This window comes from Athene noctua, chromosome 17, assembly GCF_965140245.1.
Source record: "Athene noctua chromosome 17, bAthNoc1.hap1.1, whole genome shotgun sequence".
NCBI lineage: Eukaryota > Metazoa > Chordata > Aves > Strigiformes > Strigidae > Athene > Athene noctua.
This window is the reverse complement of record NC_134053.1, coordinates 12289134-12314976: the sequence shown is the minus strand read 5'-3', so window position 1 is coordinate 12314976 and position 25843 is coordinate 12289134. Positions and strand designations below refer to the sequence as shown.

At 47.4% G+C, this 25843-nt stretch overlaps 1 protein-coding gene across 4 annotated transcripts in view; it reads left to right on the top strand.

Annotated features, from left to right (window-relative positions):
• Positions 1–25843, top strand: part of CABP1 (calcium binding protein 1) — a 27068-nt gene extending 1225 nt beyond the window's left edge. The window contains exons 2-8 of one of the 4 annotated variants that reach the window (XM_074921045.1): positions 11923–12171; positions 16862–17038; positions 20672–20702; positions 21366–21509; positions 22777–22886; positions 23293–23440; positions 25227–25843. In XM_074921045.1, the coding sequence (XP_074777146.1) occupies positions 12127–12171; positions 16862–17038; positions 20672–20702; positions 21366–21509; positions 22777–22886; positions 23293–23440; positions 25227–25252 (681 nt within the window). In that variant the 5' untranslated portion in view covers positions 11923–12126 and the 3' untranslated portion in view covers positions 25253–25843. The remainder of the gene's footprint in view (positions 1–11922; positions 12172–16861; positions 17039–20671; positions 20703–21365; positions 21510–22776; positions 22887–23292; positions 23441–25226) is intronic. The other 3 variants (XM_074921043.1, XM_074921046.1, XM_074921044.1) reach the window with 3 other exon arrangements.

The following is a 25843-nucleotide window of genomic DNA, read 5'->3' as shown; positions in this document are numbered from 1 at the left end:
AAAAATGTATTTACTTATTAGATTCCATCTCTCTGGCTCCCCGCCTTGCTTTGCTGTATTTGTTTACATCTCCTTATGGTGCATTTCTGTACAATCAGCATATGAATCATTTCTGATGGCAGAAGCTGTCAGGAGAAGGTAGTGGGGAGGACGACAAAAAAAAAATCCTGACCCAATTCCGAAGCCTTCCCAGTCACTATGTTAGGATGGAACAGATGCTTTCGGTGTTTGCAAGCTCTTCCGGTACAAAGCTGTCGCTTTTAGCTGCTTCTGGTAGTGAAATTACCCAACAGGACTACCCTCTAAAAATGAAAAGGCAGAGGGAGACTGGCTCGAAAATGTCTTTTAGAGCCATTTAGGGATGTTTCTGGGAGATGTAATCTCCAGGAAGATTAATGTAACTGCAATCTCCCAGAAGCACAATTATAGGTATAAGCCAGTAGCCTGGGCAGCTAAGTTCCAACCTGGAAAGTGATTGAATAAACCGGAATTATGATTTGTGGGGTTTGTTGTCGTTGGGTCTTTTTTCTTTTTTAAAGCGGGTTTGGGAGGCTTTGCAAGGTGCCCATTCAAATTAAGATCATGGAGAGAATGAGAAGAATTTTTGTAATTGGGTGGAAGGAGTTGATAAAACTCTAACTGTTTAATCTGGTGTCAGGAAGCGTTGTCTACTTCTGTTCATCTCGACTTCTCCAGAGAAAAATCAAAGCACATCTGTTCTCCTCAACAATTTTGCATCCTCACTGACAGTGTGTTCTTTATGAATGTTATGGTTGTGTTTAACTCAGAACGAGTATTATATCCCTGTGCCAATGGTGTCCCACAAGTCTAGATTAAAAATTTATAGTAGTAATAAGGAAGGGCCTGGTGAACGGCTTGGTGCTCAACCAGGTTACAAAAAGCAATATTCCAGCACCAGGCTTTGAAATCTGTGGGCTCAGCTCTGACTTGTGCTGTACCTGTAGTTCTGAGGAAAGTGAAGACGTATCTGAGAACAGATTTTAAGTCTCTGGAGCAGTATGTCCCCGAAGTGTCAGAAATGCAAACAAATCCATGCCAGGGCTCCCACTCGCAGAAGCCTCTCTGGTTTTGAACTCAGTTCTTACCTGAACAGCATCTTTATTTTACCTGCTCTGCTGCTTGCATTCCAGTGTCATAAGACAATTCTGAAAACTGTAAACTCAGCGAAATTTAATTGTGGTGTTGACCAATGCCCCTTACAAAAAAGAGACACATACAATTCTAGTTTTCATCTTTTCACTGGGTACATTGCACCAGTGCTTGTAAACAAACACCAACATCTTTCTTTTAGAGCATGATATTATTTATTCCCATTTCTCTCTGTATTCATCTCTTACTCACTTTGAAGTAACTACGAGACAACGACCATCTAGTGGAGATTTTAGGACTGACTTTTAGGAGTGGGCTGTGCAGGGTTTTTGTGGATACAAGAAGGGGTCTGTGATGTAGGATATACGAAGAGCTGGTTACAGGAGGAGATATGCGAAGAGTTTTTGTAGTGATATCAAAATCCCGAGATGAATAAAGGCCCAAGGGTAGGAAATGTGGAAATTCTGTCATGGAACTGAATGATGGAAATTTTGTTTCTGTGAGTGAAGAAACAAATGCTAAGCCTTGTGTAAAAAAGTGAGTGATGTTTTGAGACAGGCAAGGACTTAAACCTTCAGGAGCCCAAGTTGCAGCCTGGGCTGAGCAGGGTCATAGGCGCTGAAGTCTCCAGGATTGCAGTGTAAGGCTGCAGGTGCTGTAACACCAGTCTGCTCCACATTGTAATTAGAAGAGAGCAACAGCTCAGCAGGCAATTTATTTAATACAAGAACTTTTCTCCAGCCCACACAGCCCACTGTGAAACAGTTAAAACAGTAATTTTGCAGTACATAGGAGGAGAGGAGCACAGTGATGCATATCTGCAGCAGCAGAGCACTGTGGTCCAGCAGCACCAGTATATCTTGTCCCAGCTCTACAGATGTGGAACATCATCACCCTGTTGTTCCACAGTGGTGCAGTGATGTGGTCGCAGATACAGACGTGCAGTGGTACAATCAGATACGCAGAAAAGATTGCAGGGATGACTTCTCGAAGGATGTCATTATTGCAGTAACAGCAAAAAGGAGCAGCCCAGGACTATAGGGTTGATTCTGAGGCAGACAGATTTGTAGCTGTGCAGAAAAAAAGACGGAGTGAAGGCAGAAGTGCCGTGTTTATATAACCAGCACAGCAATATAGTGCACTGTGGGTGTGTACTCCAGGAGAATGCTAAGATACTGCCAGGATACAGGATGCAGTGATATTTTATTAATTAGGTTTATGCTATATTAGTGCAGTCATGTTCTAATATAATAAAGCAATAATAATCTTTTAAGGCATTTTACCATTTTGTAATTGAGTAGTACATGAATTAACAAATGTAGGGTAGTGTAATGATGTATTAGTATAAGCCAGGATGTTATCTTGGTCTAATGACATGTTTGCACACCAGATCGGCAAGGCAGATGCAGAAAAACACTCTGCTGTGGAGTTACACCGGGTTAGCATGCAGCGCTGCACAGCGCCGGGTGCCTGGAGAACACAGCACTGACAATGCGGTGGTGCGGTAACACAATCCTGTGGCAGCACAGAGATGTGATACTGGTGCCATGCGGTAGGAGTTTGGCAGTGCACGCGTGTGATAATTGTGTAGTGTTGTAGCCTGACAGAAGAGTTTAGCAGTCTAATGATGTAGTAATACAATATTCCAGACGGGAGCTATTCTGTACAGCAGTGATTACTTCTGGTGTGGTATTAGCGAAGGGCTGTGCTGATCTGACAGCACCATCCCATTGTACCGGAGGGCAGTGAGTGAGGTGTTACCACCTTGCTGCAGTTTTGGAAGCATGGCTGTGAGTTAGCACGAAGGCAACACCCCAGATTTACCTGGTGACAGAAGTACCGTGTGAGTACGGGTTGGTTATATGATGCATGTGGTAGTGGACAGCAGTGGTTTAAAGTGGGCCTGCAGTGGCAGTAGCTCAGTGCAGTGTGAGAGCAGTGCAGTGACTCACGGGTGTAGCTGTCAAAGGATATGTGTTTGTAATAATGCAGCAAAGTGGGACAGTGGTGAGAAAAGGGAGTGTGGAGAGGATGTTTCATATAATTTTGGCCTGGTAGCAGGATAGTGTTGGAGTGGGCAAGTGGTAAAGGAGTGTCATGGAGCAAAGAGGGGCATGCTGTCACCCCTGCAGCGCAGGACAGTATGATAGCCCATGGCTAGAGGACACAGTTGAGCAACAGTGCAGGATTGAGCAGTTGCACATCTGTAACAGCAGAGGAGCAGTGATGCCTCGGCAGCTGGGATGGTGGTGAGGTGGCAGCCTGGCAGTAGGACACAGTTTATTAATGTGACAACAGTAGCAACAGCAGCACAGAGACTGGGGCAGCACTGCAGTGGCAGCAGGGGCTGCGATGCAACAGTTCTGGGGCAGCAGTGATGCAGCAGTAGCACCTACGGTGCAGCGGCAGCTTGGCACCGGGCTCACGGCACAGCGCTGTGCGGGTACTGCGGCACAGAAACCCGACGGTTCTCATTGCTTCATTCCTCCCCTGCCACAGCGTTGGCCTACCTGGCACCTTTAAGAAGAGCTTTTTCCGGGCCTTTGGTATGCAATATTAATTTGCAAGCGATCCTGCCATGTGAGACCTGACTGTTTTCAGAGCCGTTTAGCTTTCACACCCTGCCTGCCTGTTAAATTTTTCAGTGAAGTGATTCCCCAACAGTTTTCTGTCAATTGCCTGTGGTAGCATGGGGATCAGAGGGGTCAAACAATGCCGTAGGGAATCATTAAATATTTAGGGACTTCTGGTGTTGGCACTGTGGCCAAAGGGGCTTTTGTATTTCCATTTGTACAGGGAGTTAAAAGCCTCTCCTATCTGCACCGTCTCCCATTCCTGCTTTAATGTCAGCGTCCACATTACCATTAAAATAGGGTAGGAATCTTTGTACATTTCCTGTATCATTTTCCTTTTCTTGTCCTGCGCTATCTTCCTTTACTTGTGGGCTTTAACAGGTCTTACAGCAAACCGGGATGGCAGAAGTGGCCCCGTTTGGGGGCAGGATGTGTGGCCGGGGTTGCTAGTGTGGGAAGCAGGTCTCTAGAACGTTCTTCTCTAAACCAGCTGGGAGCGGGTAGGGAAGAAGTGCCTTGTCCAGCCTCTCACCCTTCTGGTCTCCTCATCTGCAGGGTGACCTTGTTCTCTCCAGGGCCTTTGGCTTCATCTGATTCTAACGGGAGTTTTGCCCAAGAGCAGTCGCTGCATCAGGACCACGCTTGGAGCTCTGCCAGTGGAGAGCGGGGAGCCCCCCCCAGCCCAGCCAGGGGAGAGTGGTTGATGGCTCAGTAATGGAATTTTTCAGTTGCCCCCATGTATTAGCGAGGGAGGCTGTGGTGCATTGGGCTGTGCTGGAGCGGTGACGCCAGCGACGGAAACTTTGGGGTGTTGTGGTGTGGGGTGGCAGAGGTGCAGGCGAAAGGCCTGGGCTGGCAGGTGCCCGCGTGCTGTGTCGTACCGTGCTGTAAGGTGGATGAAGCAGCAGCACATCAGGGCTTGGGGCAAACCGAGAACAGTCTCTAACAGCTGCTCATTTACAGGGTTAAATCGGCACAGTAATTTGGGGTGAACAGACCTCTGGCTCAAAATGACCACGCGCCGCAGTGATGCTGACCCCATTGCGCAGGCTTAGCTCACTGGCACGGGGCACGGGTGCGCAGGTTAGGAGGCAACAAGAAAACCCAGAAGAAACACCGTATCCTCCCACGACTTCTCCTCCTCTTTTTACGGCACCTCTGAAGGCTTGTTCCGGCCCCGAAAGGGTTCTCAGAGGGCGCGGAGAGGGAAGGGTGTCCCGGGGCCGCTCCTGCAGCCGGCGGTAGTACACCGAGCTGCGGCCGTGCGCGGCCGGGTGCTGGGGCCGCCGGGCTCCCGGGGAGCGCCGCTGCGGCGGCCCTTCGCACCCCTTCTCTCCGCCGCGGGGGACGCTCCTGGGGGGTCCCCGTCCCCGTCCCGTCCCCGTCCCGTCCCGTCCCGTCCCGCGGCGCTCGGCGGCCCCAGGGCTCCCCCTGCTGCGGGCGGCGCTGCGCTGCGCGGCCCGGCCGCCCCTGCCCCGCCGGCGGGCCCGCCTCGGCACTCACCCGGGGCCTGCCCGCGCCGCCGGGCCTTGGCCGCTGCCCGGTCCCCGGGCTGCCCGGTGAGTGTGCCAGGCCCGGGGGGGGCCCGTGGTCCCCGTCATGTCGGCGAGAGCCGGCCCAGGCGTCCCGCTGGTGCCGGGCGCGTGTTGGCAGGGGTGCGGGTACTGCCCCGCGTGTGTTGCCGCAGCCCATGTCCGTGCGCGTAGCCTGACCCGAAGGGCTCGTTACACACGTCTGTGCACACGCAGCCTGTACGTGTGCAGCCGCGGTGAAATCCTCAGTGTGGCTGTGCAACCACCTGTGTACATGCACACACATTCCTGTGCTTAAAACCGTCGGCCTGAGTGTACATCCCTGACTGCTGGCGCCTGCCATACCTTCCAGGGTATGTCTCGTTTTCCATACGTAACAGACACAGAAAAGCATTGTTCCACTTGAGCATATCCATTTAGCTCCCTGTGCCCGCCCCCCCCCTCCCCAGCTTGAAGAAAAATTTATCACATTTATTGCTTGTAAAGAGCTTGAGGGATATGAGCCAGACATACAGAATCACCGAGGGGCAATGGATAAGCTTCCTGCCTGCAGTGGGTCTGCCAGCAAACATTAATCTTTGTCAGTGATTTACTTTTTAAACAAATCTGTTTTAAAAGGATATAGAAAGGCATCAAAATAAAACCAAGCTAAAAGAACATTCATTAAATATTCTGTTCATGAAGTATACAGCAGCATGATCTAATGCACTGAAATACACAAACCTTCTGGTTAGATTTGCCTTATCTTTTGAGAAAATAAAGTATTTCCATAATAAATTAATCATCATTTAAATTAGTCCACTGTTCATTCCATCAGCCTATACCACCTTGATTTTTGTTTCATGCAATATCGGGTTTGAACAAAGTGTCAGGAAGAGTTTAGCTTTAGATGTGTCTGGGCTGCAGGTTTGCCAGCTGAATTAGCTGTGATTCTTTGTAGCATCACAGCTTCAGTAACTGTTTTTCCCTGATGAGTCCATGAGTGGTATTGATTTCCAATAACAAGCAGCTATATGGTGTGCATCCAGTAAAAACTTTGGGCTCCCTTTCAATAGTCCTCTGACATTCCTGTGACCTTAGAGAGCAACAGCAGTGCCCATGAACCTGAGTAATACTCCAGTTTTAGTCAAATGCCCCGCTTAGAAATAAAGACAAACAGCTGTCCTAGCTTGCATGGTCATATTTAGTTTTTTAGTAGCTTTCTGCACCAGCATAAGACCATGAACTCAGTACTATCTATGAATGAAGTAATTAGCAATATTCTAATATTTCTTCCACCCAGTCCTCCCCTGGAGTACTTTGCATCTTGCAACCATCTTTGGAAAGAATGTACAGCATTGCTTCATCCCACACAGATGAAATACATTCTCTGCTCTTGGAAGGAAACAGGCAACCGTGTAACGTTGTGAGGCATCATGTCACAACAGTTGAAGGCAGGAAGTAGAAAACCGCCAGCAACCCCCCTGCGTTCTACTGAAATAACGCAAAAAGGGTTTAGGTAGTTTGTGACCAGCTGTTGAGATATAGTCAGAGATCTCATACTGGGATGTGCAGTTTCATCCTTCTAAAGGTGCTGTCAGATCCTTACTCAAAATAGAAGTGAGGCAGACCTCGGTTTTGTGGTGGCGTATCTCATGTAATACTGCGGGGTTGGTTTGGAGTGTTTGGATATTGGTTCCCAGACCTCTGCTCATCTAATAATCAGCCATGCTTTCTGTAGCACCTCTGTGTGCCAGCCAAACACTGGCCCCCTGTCCCTTTTCTTTTGGAAGAGGTGAGGGACCCAGGGCAGAATTAACTGCTTTTGCAGTAGTCCCAGACAGAGTGATTCACAATTCTCATATTCCTGAGCAAAGGGAAGGAACCATGTAAGGTTTGTTTTAAACAATCTTTGTACTGCGTATACATGGCAAATTGTCTCAGCAGCTTCTGAGCTGTCAAGCTTGTACTTGTCTTTTTGTAGCCCATTGATGATCTTGAAAGCAGAAAATATCCACAACACATTGTGCTCTGGCCAGCACATCTCCTGCTCAGGGACTTGGAAGTTGGGCTAGTGCAAAATACATGGCCCAGATCTGCATGGAAGGTGTCAGGAGATGGCACATTCCCATCTCTTTTCATCTAATGCAGAATAAAGCTAGCTAATTACAGACAAAGCTCTTCTAAACAGAAGTTGACAGTCTGGACTTTGTTACCTTGAGAGGGATGGAAAATATCCTTGGACTTTTTAATAACCTTTCTGTTTTCTGTGATTGAATATGGTCCAATTGCTCTAATGGAGGAGAATATTATGCACAGCATGAGTCAGCAACACTTTCTTCCTGGAACAGCTGACAGCAAAGAAAGTTCCCAAACTCTCTGCAGAAATATTCCTCCCCCCTAGATGAGGATCTGGACTGCATCCACCAATACCTGCTGGTGCCTCCCCTCGAGATGGACCTGTACTTGTCTGACTGCAATATGGAACCATCCGAGGTTCATTCGAGGTTAGAAGACACAACTCGATGTGCAGCAAAAGCACTTGGGAACCTGACACAGAAGAAGAGAGGGAAGCCAGCCACAGGAGTTGGAATGCCAGTGCGTGTTCCAGTGGTCGGGACCTTTGAAATGAGGCCCTCGACAGCACTGGCAACGGGAGGATGTTAACGATTCCACGTGCTTAGGCTTATCTGAGGTCATTCAGTAAACAAGACTGGGTTGTTTCTTCTAAAATACAGATCTATAGCCACCAGCTAAAGGGTGGTTGGGAACAGATTTGAAAGCTACTAATCAATATATGCACTCTCCACTCTGTCATTGGAAAAGGTAGATGAAAAATTCTTGCCCTGTGAGGATAAATTAAATAAAGTGGCATATTTTAAAATACCAAATCTTCAAAGCATGCAATAGGCTTTTAGGTAAATCCATGGACTTCAGTGAAAAGATGCTAGGAATGAATTTTCCATGCTTTACTATATACTCCCCTCAGAGATTAACCCCCCTACCTACTGACATTGCCCTGTTGCAGTGTTTGTGTTGTGTTGAGAACAACCATCTGATATAATGTTCCAGCAAGTGAAAGACCATGCACTGAAAGAGGCCTGGCACCTGAACAGTTGCCCTGTACAAATCCATACTTCCACTGGAAATTTTTGCCAAGCGAAGCTACAATCTGATAATCAATCCCAAATTTTGGATTGACTTTTGTTCTTTCTGTTGTGGCTGTTGATATTTCCTGCCACTGGATAAAGTGTCTGGCAGCTACCAAGTGATTAACTGTGGCAGAATCCAAGATTTTCCTATGAAGTGAGCATTTCTGCCAAAGGTGCCAGCCTGAAACGTAGCACTGCTGCTTTTTAAAGAATCCAGACATATTAAACCACCTAAATCATCCCCTGTTCAATGCCAAGTCACCCAGTCTCCTCCCTGCTCTGTGCTCAGGTTGGTCAATGTGCCAAACACTCCTTTCTGGCGAGCTGAGACCTTGGCCTGTGCCAGACCGCATCCACTGAGGTCTCTGCTCTCCACCTTGGACCTCAGGGGAGAGAAAGGGATTCAGGCACACAGGCAAGACTCGCATTTCACAAAGTTCCTGCCGATTTTTAGAAAGTTTACAACAGAGCCCCAGACCTTAAAAGAACAGTGTGATTGCCACAAAGAACAGTGTGGGAAAACCAGTATACATGCATGTGCAGCCCTCCCACACGCATACTGACTACCCCAGATATAGGCATACCCACAGATCAGCACCTACACACAAATGTTTTTGACACACTTATTCTCAGCATCCTGTTCTCTTACAGCAGCCTTAGTTGGAGGAAGGGAGAAAATATGTTCCTTCTAACCTAATCTTCTAATGACCTTTCTGCCAACTCCACTTTCCTGCCTATCTCTAAGCTGCCCGTGGTGGTGATGGGAATGAGATCCCAATGTAGAGAGTGATTTTCCTCCCCAGAGGTCATCAGGATCTGTCTGCTAGATTGTGATGTGCTGCCCAATTGCTCTTAAGAGATTCAGGGTAATAAGGAGATAAGAAAATTGTTTACAATCATGTTTTTTGGGCCCCTTGCAGCTCTGCCAGAGTCTTGCAGCGTCGAAGGACTGTGACTGTGCTCTAAACCTGGTGCAAGTGGGGGTCCCATCGCCTCTTCCCTTCCTGGATTTTGAACTCCCTGCCATGCTTAGCAGCAGGTCTCAGCCCTCTCCCTCTGCCCTGCACGTTTCCTACAGCTGCCTGCAACTGCAGTGAAGAAAAGCAGGAGGGCAGGCAAACGCGGCAGCATGCCATTGTGGCTGGCTCTGAATGCTCTGGTACAAGCTCATATTTTGAGGGTGACCAGCTCAACTTTTGTTGAGAAGCGTTTAGAGCTCTGTAAGACATGCTCAACAGCTGTCTTCCAAAGCTGTCCCATGGCAGTCTGGGTGCTGTGATGGATTCTTCTGGCAGGAGATGCCCGATTCCCTTGCTCCGCTCCCTCTCTCTGGGAGGACGCAGGAGACGGGCACTTCTCAATTGCAGGGCGTTCCTGGCCTCCACACTGCCTGTCAGGGAGAGATTCATTAGCAGCAGGGAGGTGATTTTCTCTCTGCTCTGGAATTGGAGTCGTTTGTCTCGGAAAGGAGCCCAGGCGCCTCACTCGCTGTGTGGCAGCTTCTGCTCAAGGGAGACAAGCACTTCGTCAATAAACAAGGAGCCTGGGGAATGGCTCCAGCTGACAGAGGACATTATTAACGATGAGTACTTTGGCCGAGTGTAGATCAGCCTCCCATTAGCTGCTTTAAGAGGAGAAAGGGAAATAGAGCTAAAGATGGCAGCCTTGAGAGGAGCTGGGAATTTGGGCATCGTCCTGCAAAGTCCCCTGCTGCGTGGCCCAGGGCTGGCACAGCCACTAAGGAGTGACTGTGTTTTTCCCCAGCATCAGGGGTCTTCGCTCTGTGACAGCTGGAGACATGCCCAGCTCAGGAACAGTTTCACTTCCCAGCCCATCAGGGGTGGGCTCTGCTATGAAGGTCTTCCAGACAAGAGCTTCCCATCCCCTCTGTCCCTCTCTCAGTCTACCCTGGGTACAAGGGGTGTCTTCCAGTATCTGCTACAGCAGCTTCTTGCTTTGGAGGGCCTGTGAACGTTTGTGCAGCTCCTTCCCAGGCCATGCAGTGAAGAAGGCATCGGGGGGATCTGAGAGGAGGCTGTTCCAGTGCCTTTGCTCTTGGGAAGTGGTTAGTAGAAGGAAGAGCAAGAAATGCCATCCCATGTGGCTGTGCACTTCTGGCTGCAACTGGAACTGGAGAAGCTGTTGACTCTTGTCACAGTTGGACTCCTAAACTCATCTCCTTGGGTGGAGGAAGCCTCTAAGCTCTAAAGCAACTATTGATTCACCTTACAATCATACTTAATCTGCCACAGCACCATCAGGGTGGAAGCAGAGAAATCCCTCCTTGTTATGACACTGATAGTTCATCCTTCTCTGTCCCACAGCCCCAGAGTGAGTCCTTGGCTCCTGCACAAAAAAGTGTGTGGTGCAAGTACTCAGCCCATGGGTTAGGTCTTTGTAGAGCCTTTTGTTTGGAACCACACTTGCAAATAAAGTTGTTAAATCTTTCAGCTGAACACCTGAGTGTCCAACCAGCCTGTTGCATAGAGAGGGTATAGGATCTGTGTCATCTTGGTCTTCACAGTTCTTGAAGGAGGTAGCTCTTCATGCCATGGTTTATCACTGTGGAGCTGCAGCTGTGGTGGCTTCATAGCTAAGGGTGCATGCACCATCCTGTTCAAAACCTGTTGCCTGGGTGTGATGGTGAGTTTTTTATGCAATTCAGATCTCTTTTCAGACCAAATGCTCTTATGCTCAGCCTGAGATCAGAGGAAAATGTATTGGGAACTCTCTCCTTTTCTTTCCGATTATTCCGTTACCACAACAGAATTTTTAGCTGGCTCTAGGTTTAGGAGCTTCTTAGTTATTCCAGGACTTGGGTGCTTGGAAGTGGAATGGATGGATTGATGTCCATATTCTTTGCTTTACATTTTCTAGCTTGGGGCTGTTCAGATTTAGAATTCAGGTGTCAGCCCATCTTTGGCTGACTTGTGCAGGTAAACCACCAGTTGATTTCTACTTGCAGAAAGCTGGAAAAACTTTACTACAAGACTGGCTCAAGGTCTCTCCCTTGTGGTTAAAAATTACTATCCTGGGGCTGTAATATTGTAGGATCCCTGAACCACTGCCTCCATGCTTTGCTTCCACCGTGTCAGGAAAAGAATAAGGGACTTCTAGGTCTGCTGGTATTTATAAACTGAAACAGGTCCCACCCAGATAAATGGACCATTTCTGCTTCAAAACGAGCTCTGGACTCTGCTCCACGCCTCTAAGTGGATTGCCTTCTGGTCAGCCTAGCTCTCTGGTGATTGAAAAACCCAGACGAGTTAGAAGGGGGGTGGGTGGGGATGCGATATTCAGAGGCTGTGTGGACCCAAACTAGCTGGATTCACTGAACTCATCACTGAAATCACTTCTTGCAGTGCCTCTCTGTTTTAATTCTCCCTGAATCAGCCCTCTCCCATGAGTGAAACAATCTTGCCTGCAGATTGAGGGGGGTGGGAGGGATTTGAACATTAATCTGATGTAGATTATACATCCGCCTCCCTCTCTCTCCCCTTCTCACTCTCTCTCTCTCTCCCTCTCTTTCTGTCTGTTTCTCTCCCCTCCCTCTCCTTCCTGCTTCATCTCTTCAAGAAAGTGAACATAAAGTAAAAACACGGAGAGAGAGAGGCAGAGAGAGAAAAAGCTCCCTGAAGAGGGAAGCCCCGGCAGCCAGTAGCTGTTTGGATTTGCCTGGTGCTGCCTTTCTTGCTTTGCTCCCAAGGAATACCTTTAATGGGATCAATTGCTTCAGTTCCTTTATAACCAAGTCCACCGGAAAGGCAGACTCAACATATTATGGGCAACTGTGTGAAGTCTCCACTGAGAAACCTCTCAAAAAAGGTATGTTCCCTGAATCAAAGTGCACTGTGCATTTCCAGCCCTGCTTCCTGGGATGGGTGACGTCGTGGGCAGATGGGAATGGGAGGTGGGAGATACATAAAGATGTGTATGAAGGGTTCAGCTCTCTTCATCAGACTTTTTTTTGTAAGAGCTGCTCATGGAAGTGCAGCCGATAGAGCCCGGGATGCTGAGAGCCATAACGTGTGTAAATAAATGTGTGCATATGCATGCACATGAGTAGGCTTGTGTCCTGCTCCCTGTGTGTGTATAGCCGTCCTCTGGGGACGTGCAAATTTGTGCTCGTCAGTGTGCGCAGTGTGCCGGGACACATCCGTATGGGCATCCAAATGTCTGTGTTATGTGTGAGTTTGTGTGTGTGCATGTGCTTCTGTCGAGGCATATCTGCATGAGTCTAGTCATGTGTGTTGTTTCTGTAGGGACATTTATTTGTGTACATGTGAATGGGCATGTGTCTACATATTTCTGTTGGTGTGTAAAAATATGCACAACTAATGAGCCCATCTGAATTGTGCGTGTGTCCTTAGCTCTTTATGTCTGCGTACACATCCTGGCGTGCGTGAGCAGGCGTGCTATGTTTGTTGTGAGTGTATAGGGGGGAATTTGTGTGTGTTACACACGTATCCCTGCTTGTATGGCACTCTGTGTGTGTACACTGCTCATGGATGTCCTCACAGAAGTCTGTAGGTAGATATGCATGTGTTTTTATGTGTATCTGTCCTTGCATATGGACACATCAAGTTGTGTTGGTATGTGTTTGGATACAGAAGCATGTTTTTCTCTGTGATCTGTGTGTCCATGCCTCTGTCTGTGGGTGGATACACTGGGCCCTGGCTGCGTGTTCGTGCATCATGTTGCACATCAGCATGGCCCATGTGTCTACATGCTTGGGCCCAGCTGGACTTCATCCGTGAGCTGCCATGTGTATCCCTTAGACTTCAACCTGCAGTCTGCTCTGTGCTGAGGCTTTACAGTGAACCCAGGACGAATTAGATTCAGGAACGATTCTGCTGTTAGGGACTAGACTGGAAGGGGAATGAAGTGCCCCAGAAATATTTCTTGTTTGACTGAGGAAGGTCTTGCAGCACTGTACCTGTTGGTCACATGCTTCTCACTTAGCATTGCTGCAAATCTAATAACTCAGCAAAACGCTGTGCAATTCACTCCTTGTAAATGAAGAAATTATGTTAAACATCCCACGTATTGCAATGAGGAGCTACCTCAGTGGAGACCTTGCTGGCAGTGAAATGACACTGCCATCAGGAAGCTCCACCCAGGAGACCTTGCCACCAGGGAAAACTCCTCTGGGAGGGAGCTGTTGGACAGAGGACCACCCTAGCAAGGAGTTTCTTCTGGCCAGAGGTTTGTCTCTTCTGTGCAGAAACGTTTTCTTGTTATCTCAACTGCTGTAAACAAAGCCAGTAATGGCACAGGGCTGCTGCAGGGAAGCTGGGATACACGAGGAGGGAATTCATCACCAAGTAGTAAGGCCATGTTGAGACCAGTCCCTAGGTCAGGGTGACCTTCAGGGAGAGGCAAAAGTAGTTGAGGTTCACCCAAATGTTGCACGTATGAAAACACAACTTGGTTGCTTGTAGGTCGCCTCCAACTTGCAATAAAAGGAGTTGGCTGCAGCTGTGCTCAACATGATCAAGGCGATTGCAATTAAAGTCTGATGTGTGGCCAGGCTGCTTGAATCAAAATGAATTCAAGTCCTTATAAGCTCTGTGTCGTCAGTCTTTTAGGTTATTTATGCTTTCATTCCTAAAAGCTGCTTCAAATAATTCACTTTGTGCCTAGTTAGAAGGCCTGGGATGGCAGGACTAAAGAGAGAAAGTTGCAAAGCTGAATTATGGAATTGCTCAGACGTTGCTCCAGCTTGCCATGAGTTAAGGCCTCAGGCACTCATCCTGACAGGTCCTGGGGCTCTGCCATTCTTTTGATCACAACACACATGATTATAGTGGAGACTTTGCAGATCAGTCTTAACATTGCACAACTTCACTTGGCTGTTTTATGATCCCAGTCTTTTTTCTCAGATTTTACCTTGGGCAAACTCATTTTGCTGAAATGGTAAAGAGGAGGGACTGTAGACAATATGTGTGAAAGCTGCTTTTGGGTGACAGACTGACCTCTTGAATGCATGACATCAACTTGAAATTTGGGAGTCACTCCCTGGCACCGGCTGTCTTGGTCTGGGACTGGCTGACATGGGTGTACCATGCCTGTTCAGGTGACAATGCTCAGGCTTTGTCTCCATGTCTGTTGTTGGCAGCTTCACTTTCCCACTGTCCTGGTGTCCTCCCAGTGATCCCAGCAGCCAGCCTGCCTGCCTTTCCCTCTGAGAGGCACTGCAGTTGGGATGAAGAAGCCCCTCTGAGCTTGCCGCTCTGCAAAGTCCCTCTGACATGCAGGCAGGAAGTGAATCCTGTTGTGTTTCTGCTGTGGAGAAAGAAAAAGCTTTGGCATCCAGGCCTCTCACTTTGCCACCCTTTACTATCCTTATGGCCATCTCTAAATCAGCCTGGTCTCTTCCATCTCCACAGTCTGCTGGTCTGACACAACCATGGGCTGGACTCGGCAGGAAGGGTAGTGGTCCTTTGCTCAGGGAAGGGACAGGGAAAGCCTGAGCTCCCCTGTCCTGTCCTTGGATTTTCCTTGTTGTGCATGCTGCTGTTTCCCCTGTAACAGGTGACTGACGTTGCTTTGCCCCATATCCATATCACAGTTCACTTCCCAGCTCTGCTGGGATGTAGGAGGAATGTGGTGGAGGGAGCTTGTGGGGATACTTGCAGGAGAAACCTGGGGAGGCTGCTGGCAGTGGGAATATCAAATGCCGTAAATCCTGCCTGCAGTGGCAGAGCAGGGCAGGGAGCCCCTGCTGGGGTCTTGCTAAGCCGTGCACCTTGTTGTCCTGTCACTGTGGCGGGTTGTCTGGTCAGGATCCTCGGTGGCTCTTGGCAACTGTTTCATCAAACTGGCAATCTCTATCCACACAGGAAAATAATGGGATGACCATTCTGTGGTACTGCTCTGTGGCTTGGTAATAAACTCTATTGACTGGAAGGGTCAGCAAACAAGGATTAGGGGCTGTGGGGCCTTCAATCTTTCATGTGGCTTCACTGAAATTAAACACAGAACTGATGTGGGCTATTTTAAGCGATTCATATTGTTTGGTATATTAAACTGAAAAATGTGTCAGGAAACAAAGCTGATAATTTTGAAAATACATTGCACTGATATCACGAAGCTGTGCAGTTCAACACAGATGCCTTGACATTTAGCTGAGCTAGTAGTATGTCATTTGTGGACAGATGCTCATCTTTCAGGTTTTTAAGGACAAGTGTCCTGTGTGTCAGAGACAGATTCTTTCATCATCCATTACTGCAATGAAAATGCTTTTCTACTTCATCATTTTTTTTTCTCCATGGCTTCCTTTTTGAGTCTTTGTTTTGATGCTTGATATTCACATGACATTATACATGAGCAGATTGGTGTAAGACTGTGTACAAAAAGGCGAACTACAAACCATGTGTGCAATACAATAGCACATGGCAGACACAGCAAGTAGATACAATAGACTTGGACAAGTGTGAGTGGATCGTGTGTGTGTATCTGGTCTTTTAGCCTGAAAGAGCACCTCAAGCTTTAAGGAAAGGGTTAATAGAGACAATGACAATTGACAGAGCTTCTCTGATCACCCCTGGGAACACCGGCTGTAAAAGTAGAATCATTCCTGAAGAGGAATCTGATGTATGATTAATGTTTATTCTATAAAACCAAGGGTCCTGTGGGTTGTGCTGGCTTTTTATAGCTGCATGGGAATATCAGGATAAGAGTTTTCTTGCAGAGCCAGGGAAATGCATTTCTATAAAAGGAAAGCAGTGCCTCCTTATAAAATCCAGTGCTGGATTCTGTTCTGGAGCCCTAGCTTAGCAGGACGTGTGCACTTAGGAAAATGTGCAAATGCAAACAGACAAAAATGTTGTGCCTGTGCCTGATCTCCACTTTAGGACTGTCAGTGATTACAAGAGGCCAGTGCAGTATCTGCCTGAGACCCTGAGGATGTAACTAATTAGATGTGGCATAGGGAGTATAAGCCTGCAGTTGGCAGAGCCACCTGATGCTGTAAACGGCCTTCTAATAATATTATAAAGCGTGTGATGCTGTGTTGCTGAAGTGTAATGTGGAGCCTAGTGCAGTGTCTTTGTGCAGGCTCTGCCTGATCTCCTGGGGATGCCCTGGTCAATGCGGCTCTGCCAGCAGCTTCGCCCTGGGCACAGGCTGGCACACGTACTGTTAGGCTGGGGTATGTTTGTCCTTTGCAGCTCATTCAAGGGATCGTCAATTCTGGGGCTGATAGTGGGAGTGTGGCCCTTTGGGCTGTGTCTGGATAGATATGAGCAGTGCTGAGAGTTTGATGTCGTTTCAAAGCGAAATTCTCCTGGTTGGTTGTACTTCTATCAGCTTTTGAAAGTGAACTCCTGGACTTACTGCTTCTGTACAAATCCTAATAGACCAGTGGGGGGGACGCAGTGTGGACCAGATGAAGGAAATCTAGCAATAATGTCCCCGCGATGCGGTTCAGTAAAACTTCAGAGGAACGGCTGGGCGAGATGGGGAGGTAACATCCTCTGTTGTGTTGTTTGCTTGCTGCTGGTTGGCTGGGAAGATCCGCCATGAGGAGAAGACGTGCTATAAGGCTGTCCAGACGAGCGAAGAGGGGCCGTCGGCTTGCGAGTACCAGGGTCCACTCATGGTGCTGGCCCAGAACTGCGCCGTCATGCACAACCTGCTGGGGCCAGCATGCATCTTCCTGAGGAAGGGCTTCGCAGAAAACAGGCAGCCTGTACGTAAGTTACACCCAGCCGGGCGAGACATGCACAAAGCCACGTGGACGCGAGCCGGGGATGCGGAGCTGCCCGCATGCTCTGTCTGCCTGGAGCTCTGTAACACCCAGCCCTGGGTCTCGAGCATCCTGGCTCTGGCTCCAAGTGCAAATATAATCACGGGCAGATGTCTAACCTGAAGGATGTGCAGAGGTATCCCCTTGCCTAAGCATCAAGAAAGGAGGATTGTAAAAATGCAGCTATGGAAGATAGATCCAAGCCTACGCTCAAGTAGGCATAATCATATGGACTCAGGAGAAGGACTTAGGACTTCAGGACTTACATAATCACATGGACTCAGGAGGAGTCCAGTGTTCAAAGTTGTTATTCCAGCAAGACATCCACATCTCGTTCCCAGAGGCTCAGATTAGCATTTAAGGCCTAAATAGCCACTTAAATGAAAATCAGGGCATCCGTATTGGGAACAAGCTGTCCCACAGAGATGCCTGTATTTGATACTGTTCGTGTCAGCTCACAGTGAGCACACTGGTACCAGCAGATACAAGCATGCACCTGCCTCCTCACAGATACCCAAATGCAATCTCTTATCTACTGTCATACCCAGCCTGACACTGCAGCAGTCCCAGCCAAATAAACCAGCCTGTCCTCATATTTGCAAATAGTGCCAGACTACCAAATGCTAGTGCCCCTACACATGCAGAGACAAACAGCAAAGCCACATCTAGCCATTCAGTCACACCTATTTGTAACTATGTGTTCGTATGCATCTCATGTATGCACTTATATACAAACAATAAAAATATGTGTTTGTGTGTAAATTCAGATGTATACACCTGGACATGTTAAATATACATAAATAGGCACCCCAGTATTGTATCTTTACAAGAAGTAAAACATACTGTTGCACATAAACATTCAATTCCTACAATAACATGAATTTAAAGGCATATGATTAAGACAGTTTTTATGGACATGTACGAGTGAATATGTGCATTGTCAGATATTCACCCAGTGTGTTCCATATTCTTGTGGTGTAACAAAACTCACTGCAATTACCCGAGAGTCAGAGCTTTCTTGCTTCTGTAAGAAATCTGTCTTACTTGTGCGTTGATATGATGATCTACAGCTGTAGGAGACACCTAGATCTTTATTTCTGAAACCTCTTCTTCAACCAGCAACCCAAAAAAGAGCCATTATTGGTCATTATTGATCAAAGGGCTTTTGTTCTTCCTAACCTTCAGCCACTAAGTGATCGCATATTCCTAGTGCCTGTTCTATAAAACACAAAACATAATATTCTCACAAAAGCACACTTGATGGCAAGCACAGAGCTACCTGTCATAGGATATAGGTCCAGCTCCCTAGAGGAAGGGTCACAGCTGGTCATCCTGCTTAGGCCATGGAAACTCACAGTACCCTAAGAAGTAACTACCCTGACGTAGAATAAGTGCATCTGATAAACAGCTTTACTTTTACTGGCTCTCTAGACCAACAGGATTTATTGTGCGTAGAAGAGAAATAAATGAGAGTAAGACCATTGCATATAATGGACTCTCTGAGGGTCACCTCTGCTCATATCTAGGATCTAAACTCTCTGAACAGTCTTATTCCTCTTTACATATATTCTCAAAAAGCTTTAGAGTGATTCAGCCCATTTCTTCGCAAGCAATTTTCCTCCTTTATCATTTTAGGGGATCTTCTTTCAAATTTAAAACAGAAAACCTCTTCATGATGTTAGTTATCGCTTGAGTCAGATTTTTGGAGGGACATAAACCCTCCCCCTCCTTTTGCATTCACAGTCTGTGGCTCTCTGATGGTAGAATCTGCATGTGCAAAGATATGCTCAGAGCCCTGCAAACGCAAATGCCTTGGTGTGCAAAATTAGAGCCGGTGCTGGAGCCCTCATGTCTGACATGCGTCAGTCATGTTGGTTGCAATGTAGTCTTCAGTGAGCAAGGAGGTGGATGGTCTTGTGTCGACTGTGCTGGAGGAAGGCCTGGGTCCTACCCCAGCCGCTCTCACAAGACAGCAGTTACCGCGGGTGAGTCACGGCACCCTTGGCACCGTGGCGGTGGTAATCATACCCCTGCATCTGCTTCCGCGCCGAGCCGGCCGTCGGCACACAGCACTATCTCCAGGGGTTAATATTTGTGAACTCTGGAATGAGGTACACAAGGTGTTGGTACTGATCATGGGTGGTTTTCATCTGCTATTTTATCTAAGGCAGGAGGGCAATAATACCTCCTGCATCCAGTCTAAGGAGTTTGAATTGTTTTATTGCTTGGTGGTGATGAAAGCAGAACAAATGGGATGACATGTTTGAAAATACCAGGTCTGTGAAGGATGAAACGGCAGAGCCAGCATGCTCCAACAGTTCCATCCAGCACAGAGATGCCTCTGGGAAGGTTATGAGTGGCATACTGGTCATTTCTCTGGCACAGCCCACTTCTGCACAGACGTAAACCAGTGTGTGTCCTAGTTTGCTTTGCACTCTGAGCAGCTGCCATTAGAGCTTCCAGAGGAGCCTGTGGTTAAATAGCAAAGGATCATCCTTCTCAAAATGATCAAGGGCACCATCTCCAGGGACGTGTGATGAGGCTGGAGGACACCTGGAAAGCAAGAGAAACTCCCCACAGTTGAAGGGAAAAGCAGAGAGTGGGATGACAAAAGAGATCACATTTCTGTGTTTCTAAATTCTCAGATGTTTTGGATTTTCCTGGGAGCCATGAGAGGAATTAGAAAGGGCATTTAAGCCAGAAAGCAGTGCATTTCCATGCTCATCTCTTCTTCCTGGTGCAGTGTTGGAATTTTCCTATACTCTTTTATATCCTCCCCCTCTTCCAAGAAATTCAGATTGGATGTTTGAAGTTGCAGTGTTTCCTGAACATGGTGAATCCTTGTCCTGTTTTGTTTGTAGATGACCTTGATGATGTATATGTTGTGTGTCTGCCTTCATGCCTGGTTTCCAAATGCTTGTATATGGAGTTGAGGCTGGGGGGAAGGGGAGAGTTCCTACCTTTTTATGGGGACTGACTGTAGGAGATGGCACTGGGACGTTGGCTGTAAGAGAGCTTGTGGCTGTTGCTGTCCTGCCAGAAGGACGAGGATCAAGCAGTGATCCAAGCAATGATGGTACAGACCTGCTGGTTACAGGGACTGCTTCCAGCTGTTTTGATCTGGCTGTGTCAGCAGGAGCTGCCGTAGGAGATACAATCAGAGCTGCAGAGGAGATCGTAACTGCTGCAGGGACAGTGTCTGCTCCAGGACTTGGTGCTGGGGAATGATGTAGGGGCTTCAGGAAGGTGCTCCTAGTACCATCAGGTGGGCAGGCCACACATATTGCTGTGCTGGCCCAGGTCTGTTCTGTTTTGGGAGAGCATCTGTCATTCCACTGTCCAGCAGATGAGAGGGAGAGGGGCTTCCACAGAAAAGTGTGCAGGCTAACACCCCTCCCATTGGGGAGGAGAGCTGGGAAGCTTTGTTAGGTAGATGGTATTAAACATGTCATCACCTTCTTGTTTCTTCTCTCACTTTCTGGCTTGTCCCAGAACTGTTTGCACCAACAAGTGCTATTCTGAGACTACATTTGTGGCAAGCAAATAGCTTTAACATAGTATGTTCTCTTTTTGCAGGATAGAGAACTGCGTCCAGAAGAAATTGAAGGTAAAATTTGTCGCTCCTTCTGTGTCACCTTTCGCCCTGCCCAGTGAAAACCTACTGGCTGGCCCTTCCAGGTTGGCCCCCATGGGAAAAACAAGTCGGGACAAATCAAGGGAGATGATTACTTGGAATAATTCCTGGAAACCCCAGCAAAAGAAATAATGTGTAAAGCTGCAAGAGTGCTGACTGTGAAGGAATTTGCATCCATTTCAGCTTCTTCAGGGTGGGGAGATGGATAATGGGATATTGGCTGTCAGGGAACTGCAGTCCATCCCAGCTCCCACAGAAAGTGTTGTAGAGCATGATAATGGTATGGCTCCAGGGACCTGTTTTACCTGGTAATCCCTACTGTGAGGGCTGTATATTAATATAGTGCAGGGGTAAAAGTCGAGAAAACCTGGTAGTTTCAGTTTCTTTAGGGAGTGCAGTTTAGCAATGATCAGTTTGTGACACTTGTAGTCCAAGCAAGCTTTCCTGTAAGAATGGGCCAGCAGTGCTGCTTATAGAAGAGCTTAATATTGCTCCAGTCATCACCTCTCTGAAGGGAGATCTGCTGGGAAAATATGGAGTATCTTAGGGAATCTGGCCTCATAAAGTGCTGTTTCTTGGAAAAGGTATTTCAAGCTGTCACTGACAATATTATTCTTTTTGGATCCACTCCCACAGAATTAAGAGAAGCCTTTAAGGAGTTTGATAAAGACAAGGATGGGTTTATTAACTGCAGGGACCTGGGGAACTGCATGCGAACCATGGGCTACATGCCTACTGAGATGGAGCTAATAGAGCTCTCCCAGCAGATCAACATGAACCGTGAGTAATACCCACCTGGCTGTACCTCCCTGTTGCTGCTGTGCTCTGCATTGTTGCCTTAGGCTCCCTCAGGCTCCTGCTGTCTCTTTGCCTTTGGATTTTTCCCTCCTCTTTGGGTTTTCATTTTTATTCTCTGTCATCTCTCCTGTTTGTGGTCCCAAGAAGTTGATGCCTTTGTTTCTTGCTTATCAAAGGGACTGTGTGGACTGTGCTGTATGGGAGCAGTGAGTGGAAGGGTTGTCCTTGGTGCTTATGCTGTCAGGTACAAAACTGCCCTTGATGTGGACAGTTTGACATCGGTGCACATGTTGTGGGTGTTGTCACATTGAAGCTGTTGTCAGATGGCACCAGACTGAAGAAGGAGCCTGAGAAGATGGAGATGCTTTGGTCAGATGGGTGACGGCTGGGCTGTTCACTCTGCGGTGGTTTGTGGATCTGCTGTGTGCCTGGGGATGGGCTGTGAGCGAGCTGTGCTGGCAGTGACAGACGGGGGCATCTGCTGGAGTCACAGAAAAGTGTGATAAATGCATCCAATTCACTGTAACTGTGTTTGTGCCCTTTGTCTTTGACCATCATTTTTTGTCACCTCTTGTCTGTGGCAGTGCAGGGTACTGCCTCAGCCAGGTGGGAAAAAGGATATTTAGTGCATGTTATTTCTGACACATGATGATGTAAAAAGGACAAATTACTTGGTCAAGGGAAGGAAAACAGTTGTGACATACACAAACAGTCACACAGAAAAGCAGCTGATAACCCTGGCACACAAGTGCTTAGGAATTTGAGTGTTACTACCAGCTTTCAGATAGGGGACAAACAAGAAAAAAGACTAATATGATGAATAAACAGTTGGACATACATCAGCCACTGCTAATGGAGCAAGACTGCATCACTGCTGCAGGGCACTGCCCAGGCCATGCAGGAACATCATGCTGTGCCCTTGCCATACCCTTTGGCACAGGCACAGCAGAGGGTTGCTGTAAGCACTAGAATGATCAAACCTCTAATACCTAGTACGTGATGCCGTAAGGATGTGACAGTCCACAGCAGCCTAGGCTGGAATAGCTTGGGCTCATTTTGCCTAGCCCACAATCCAGAAAACACAAAGACCGTGTAAAACTACCTCTGCTTTGCCTTCCACTGTCCTGCACCTTCTGTGCTTTGCTTCCTGGAGAACCAGACCGTCTCTGGGACACACAGAAGTGCAAAGTGAGTGCGGGGTTGGCTAATGTATGGAGTTCTTACACACGATCTTTCATCTTGTCCCAAGTGGGTGGCCATGTGGATTTTGAAGATTTTGTTGAGCTGATGGGACCAAAGCTGCTAGCAGAAACTGCAGACATGATTGGTGTAAAAGAGCTCCGCGATGCCTTCAGAGAGGTGAGTGCTCCCTATCGTGTGCCCCCCAGAGAGGTGAGCAACAGGAGACAGGAAAGAGAGAAGACCCACTGGGGAAGAGAAGAGGAGGAGAGAGCAGCACAGTGGAAGACAGAGAAAGAGCCAAGCCAGACATGAAACAAGGGAGGAACAGAGAAAGTCAGTAAGATAAGGGAACTCTTGAGGCAAGGAAGAGGAAATCTGGTGCAGACACAGCAGTTACAAGGGGTTTGTGAGGAGAAAAGACAGTCTGGATCCGAGAGGCACCCAAAAGAGGAAAAGGGGGGACATGAAAGGAATGCAGGAAGAATAGGGCACTCAGGAGCAAGACAATACGAAATCCAACCCAGAGCAAGATCCATTTCCATTAACTGTATTTCTTCTGCTGGTATTCTTCATGTACTTGCAGTTTGACACCAATGGTGATGGGGAGATCAGCACCAGTGAGCTGCGAGAAGCCATGAAGAAGCTTCTAGGGCAGCAGGTGGGCCATCGGGATATTGAAGAGATCATCCGGGACGTGGATCTGAATGGAGATGGACGTGTTGATTTTGAAGGTGAGAAGGGATGAACTCTCCCTGTCCATCTGCTCTGGTATGAGTCTGAATTTCAGCTCAGAGGTGGAAGCTGAAGGGAAGATTTGCATGCTCAGGGCCCAGGTATCTGAAGTATGGAGAAAAAATCAAATAATTTTTTTTTCCTAGTCAGCTGAGGAAAATGGAGAGCATTGGCCGACACAGGAAATTCCTCAGCTGAAATGTGCATTTGTGTATCATCTCTTGCTGCATCTCAGTTTCAATTGGGTCTGCATAACTCTAGCATGGTAAGAGATATGCCCTGAACAGAGCAGATTCTGGTGCACAAATGCTGTGCCAGACTTCTTTTTATGGGGCATTTTCCTTTCTGTTAAATCTATTGCAAGAGCTGTGAGGACGCTGGACTGGTTTGGAGATTGCGTTTCACCTTCCATTTCCTCTGGCTCACCTTGCTATCTGGGTTTATAGAGAATTTGTTCCTGTGCCTTTATGCCAGAAGATGGTCACGTGCCAGATGTGCTCACTAGGATTGCAGATATCTGATCTAGAGGTATCATGTGAAATCCTAGAGATAATTAATTTCTTCTTCCACTTTTCATGCCGGAAGGACTTGGAAAAATAAGAGTGGTTAGGCTACTATCCTAACCGTTAGCCATGGCAGGAACAATATTAATAGAGCTCAGGGTTTCTGGCAAGGGAAGCAGTTGATATCAAACAGCTAAGCAGATACAAGAGCTGGAAGGTGGAAGAGCACGGCAGGCTGCTTGTTTTCCTAGTGCAAATCCAGACGTCCCTTTGCAGGAAGGATGAAGCACTGGAACTACAGAATTAAAATAAAATTGATGTAAATTTTTTTGTCTCAGAAACATTCCTGAGACATGACAAGGAATCTCAGTCCTCAGGATTACTGAAGCTTCTGAGGGCTTTGAAAATGCTAAAAAACTATACGTGCCTCCCCAGAAAGCATCTGGTAGCTGCAGTTGTTCTAATGCACTGGCTGATTACACGACACTAGTTCTCAGTGTTTCCCACAGCTAAATTATATTAGACAGCTAAAATACATGAAATACTATCCCAGTATCATTTTCTCTGTGAGTTACTGCTTTAGTTGTCAAAGGACAGCTCCATCGATGGAAAAGGAGAAGTCAAGGGGGCAATTTCCACTGCCCTCCTCTTTGCAGAGTTATTAGTTCTTCAGCAATTCAAGTGCAAAATGAAAACACATTTTTATTTGGTGGCATTTACACTCAATTTAAACAATTTTAATTGACTTCACAAGCTACAGGGTGGTGAAGAAATAGATCCAGGGTATCCTTACAGTTAACCTGTGTCTTTGAAAACAAGAAGTCCATCAAAGTAAACTTTCCTCTACAAAAATGCTGGTACCTACCAAAACACTAGTGCTTTCCAACACTGGTGTCTCTGTGAAGTGACAAGCTCCTTAAGAAATCATACTGTGTTCCCAAGACTATAAATTAAGGTTCCCTGAAGTTACAGTGAAGGGAGACAACACTTGTCATAGTGTCTCACAAGGAGTTGCTTGTGCAAATGAGACTGTACACTGGCTGAGAGGAGTCCAAGGCAATGAAATGACCAAACGCTGGGATCATATCACCATATCTAATGCAAGGGTTAAAGCCCATTTTGTGTGAGCAGTCCGGGGCCAGTCACGGAGCGGCACAGACCTGCTGGCAGCGTGTGGACTCTCAGTTTCACTCTGGCTGCATGCGACCTCCAGGGATCAAGAGCTGGGTTGGGCACCATGGATGCCTGTTGTTTCAGGGCTGTCTTTTCTTGTTGATTGCAGAGTTTGTTCGCATGATGTCCCGCTGAAGATTATTCTCAGCTAAAGAAGATTCAGCACCTTAGAGAGGGCAGAAGAGGACCTAGATGGAGCATCTAGCCCCGATGTTCCCCCATGAAGGTTTATCGGCTGGCTGCAATTGGGACATTACAAGATGACCTGCTGCTCCTCCCTCATGGTGGTCCCCATGCCCCTCCACCCTTTCACACTGTGAAAGACTTGCAACTTCCTACAACTGGATCCATTCCTTGGAGATGATTGCAGGAAACTGCAGAGCCAGGACTTGCCATGATGCTTTCATGGAATATTTGCAACTTTAGACTCCTCCTCCCCAGCTTTATTCTCCCACCAGCTGCTGCAAAGCAAGAGCAGGAGAAATCCTCTTGGCTTGGTGGATGAGAGCAAAGCCATTGGGACTGGTGGCAGCCTCAGGGCGTGCTCTGCACTTCTTGGTTTCCCTTGGTGAACTGTGTCTGTGTTTGCTGTCTGTGTGTGTGTCTATCTGTGTGGAGTTATTTATGCTTCCCCGACACATATTTGCATCTCCTGTGGTTATGTTTACCAAGAGTAAAATCAAATACATGTCTTGCAGGGGGAAAGCGATAAATATGCACGCTGAA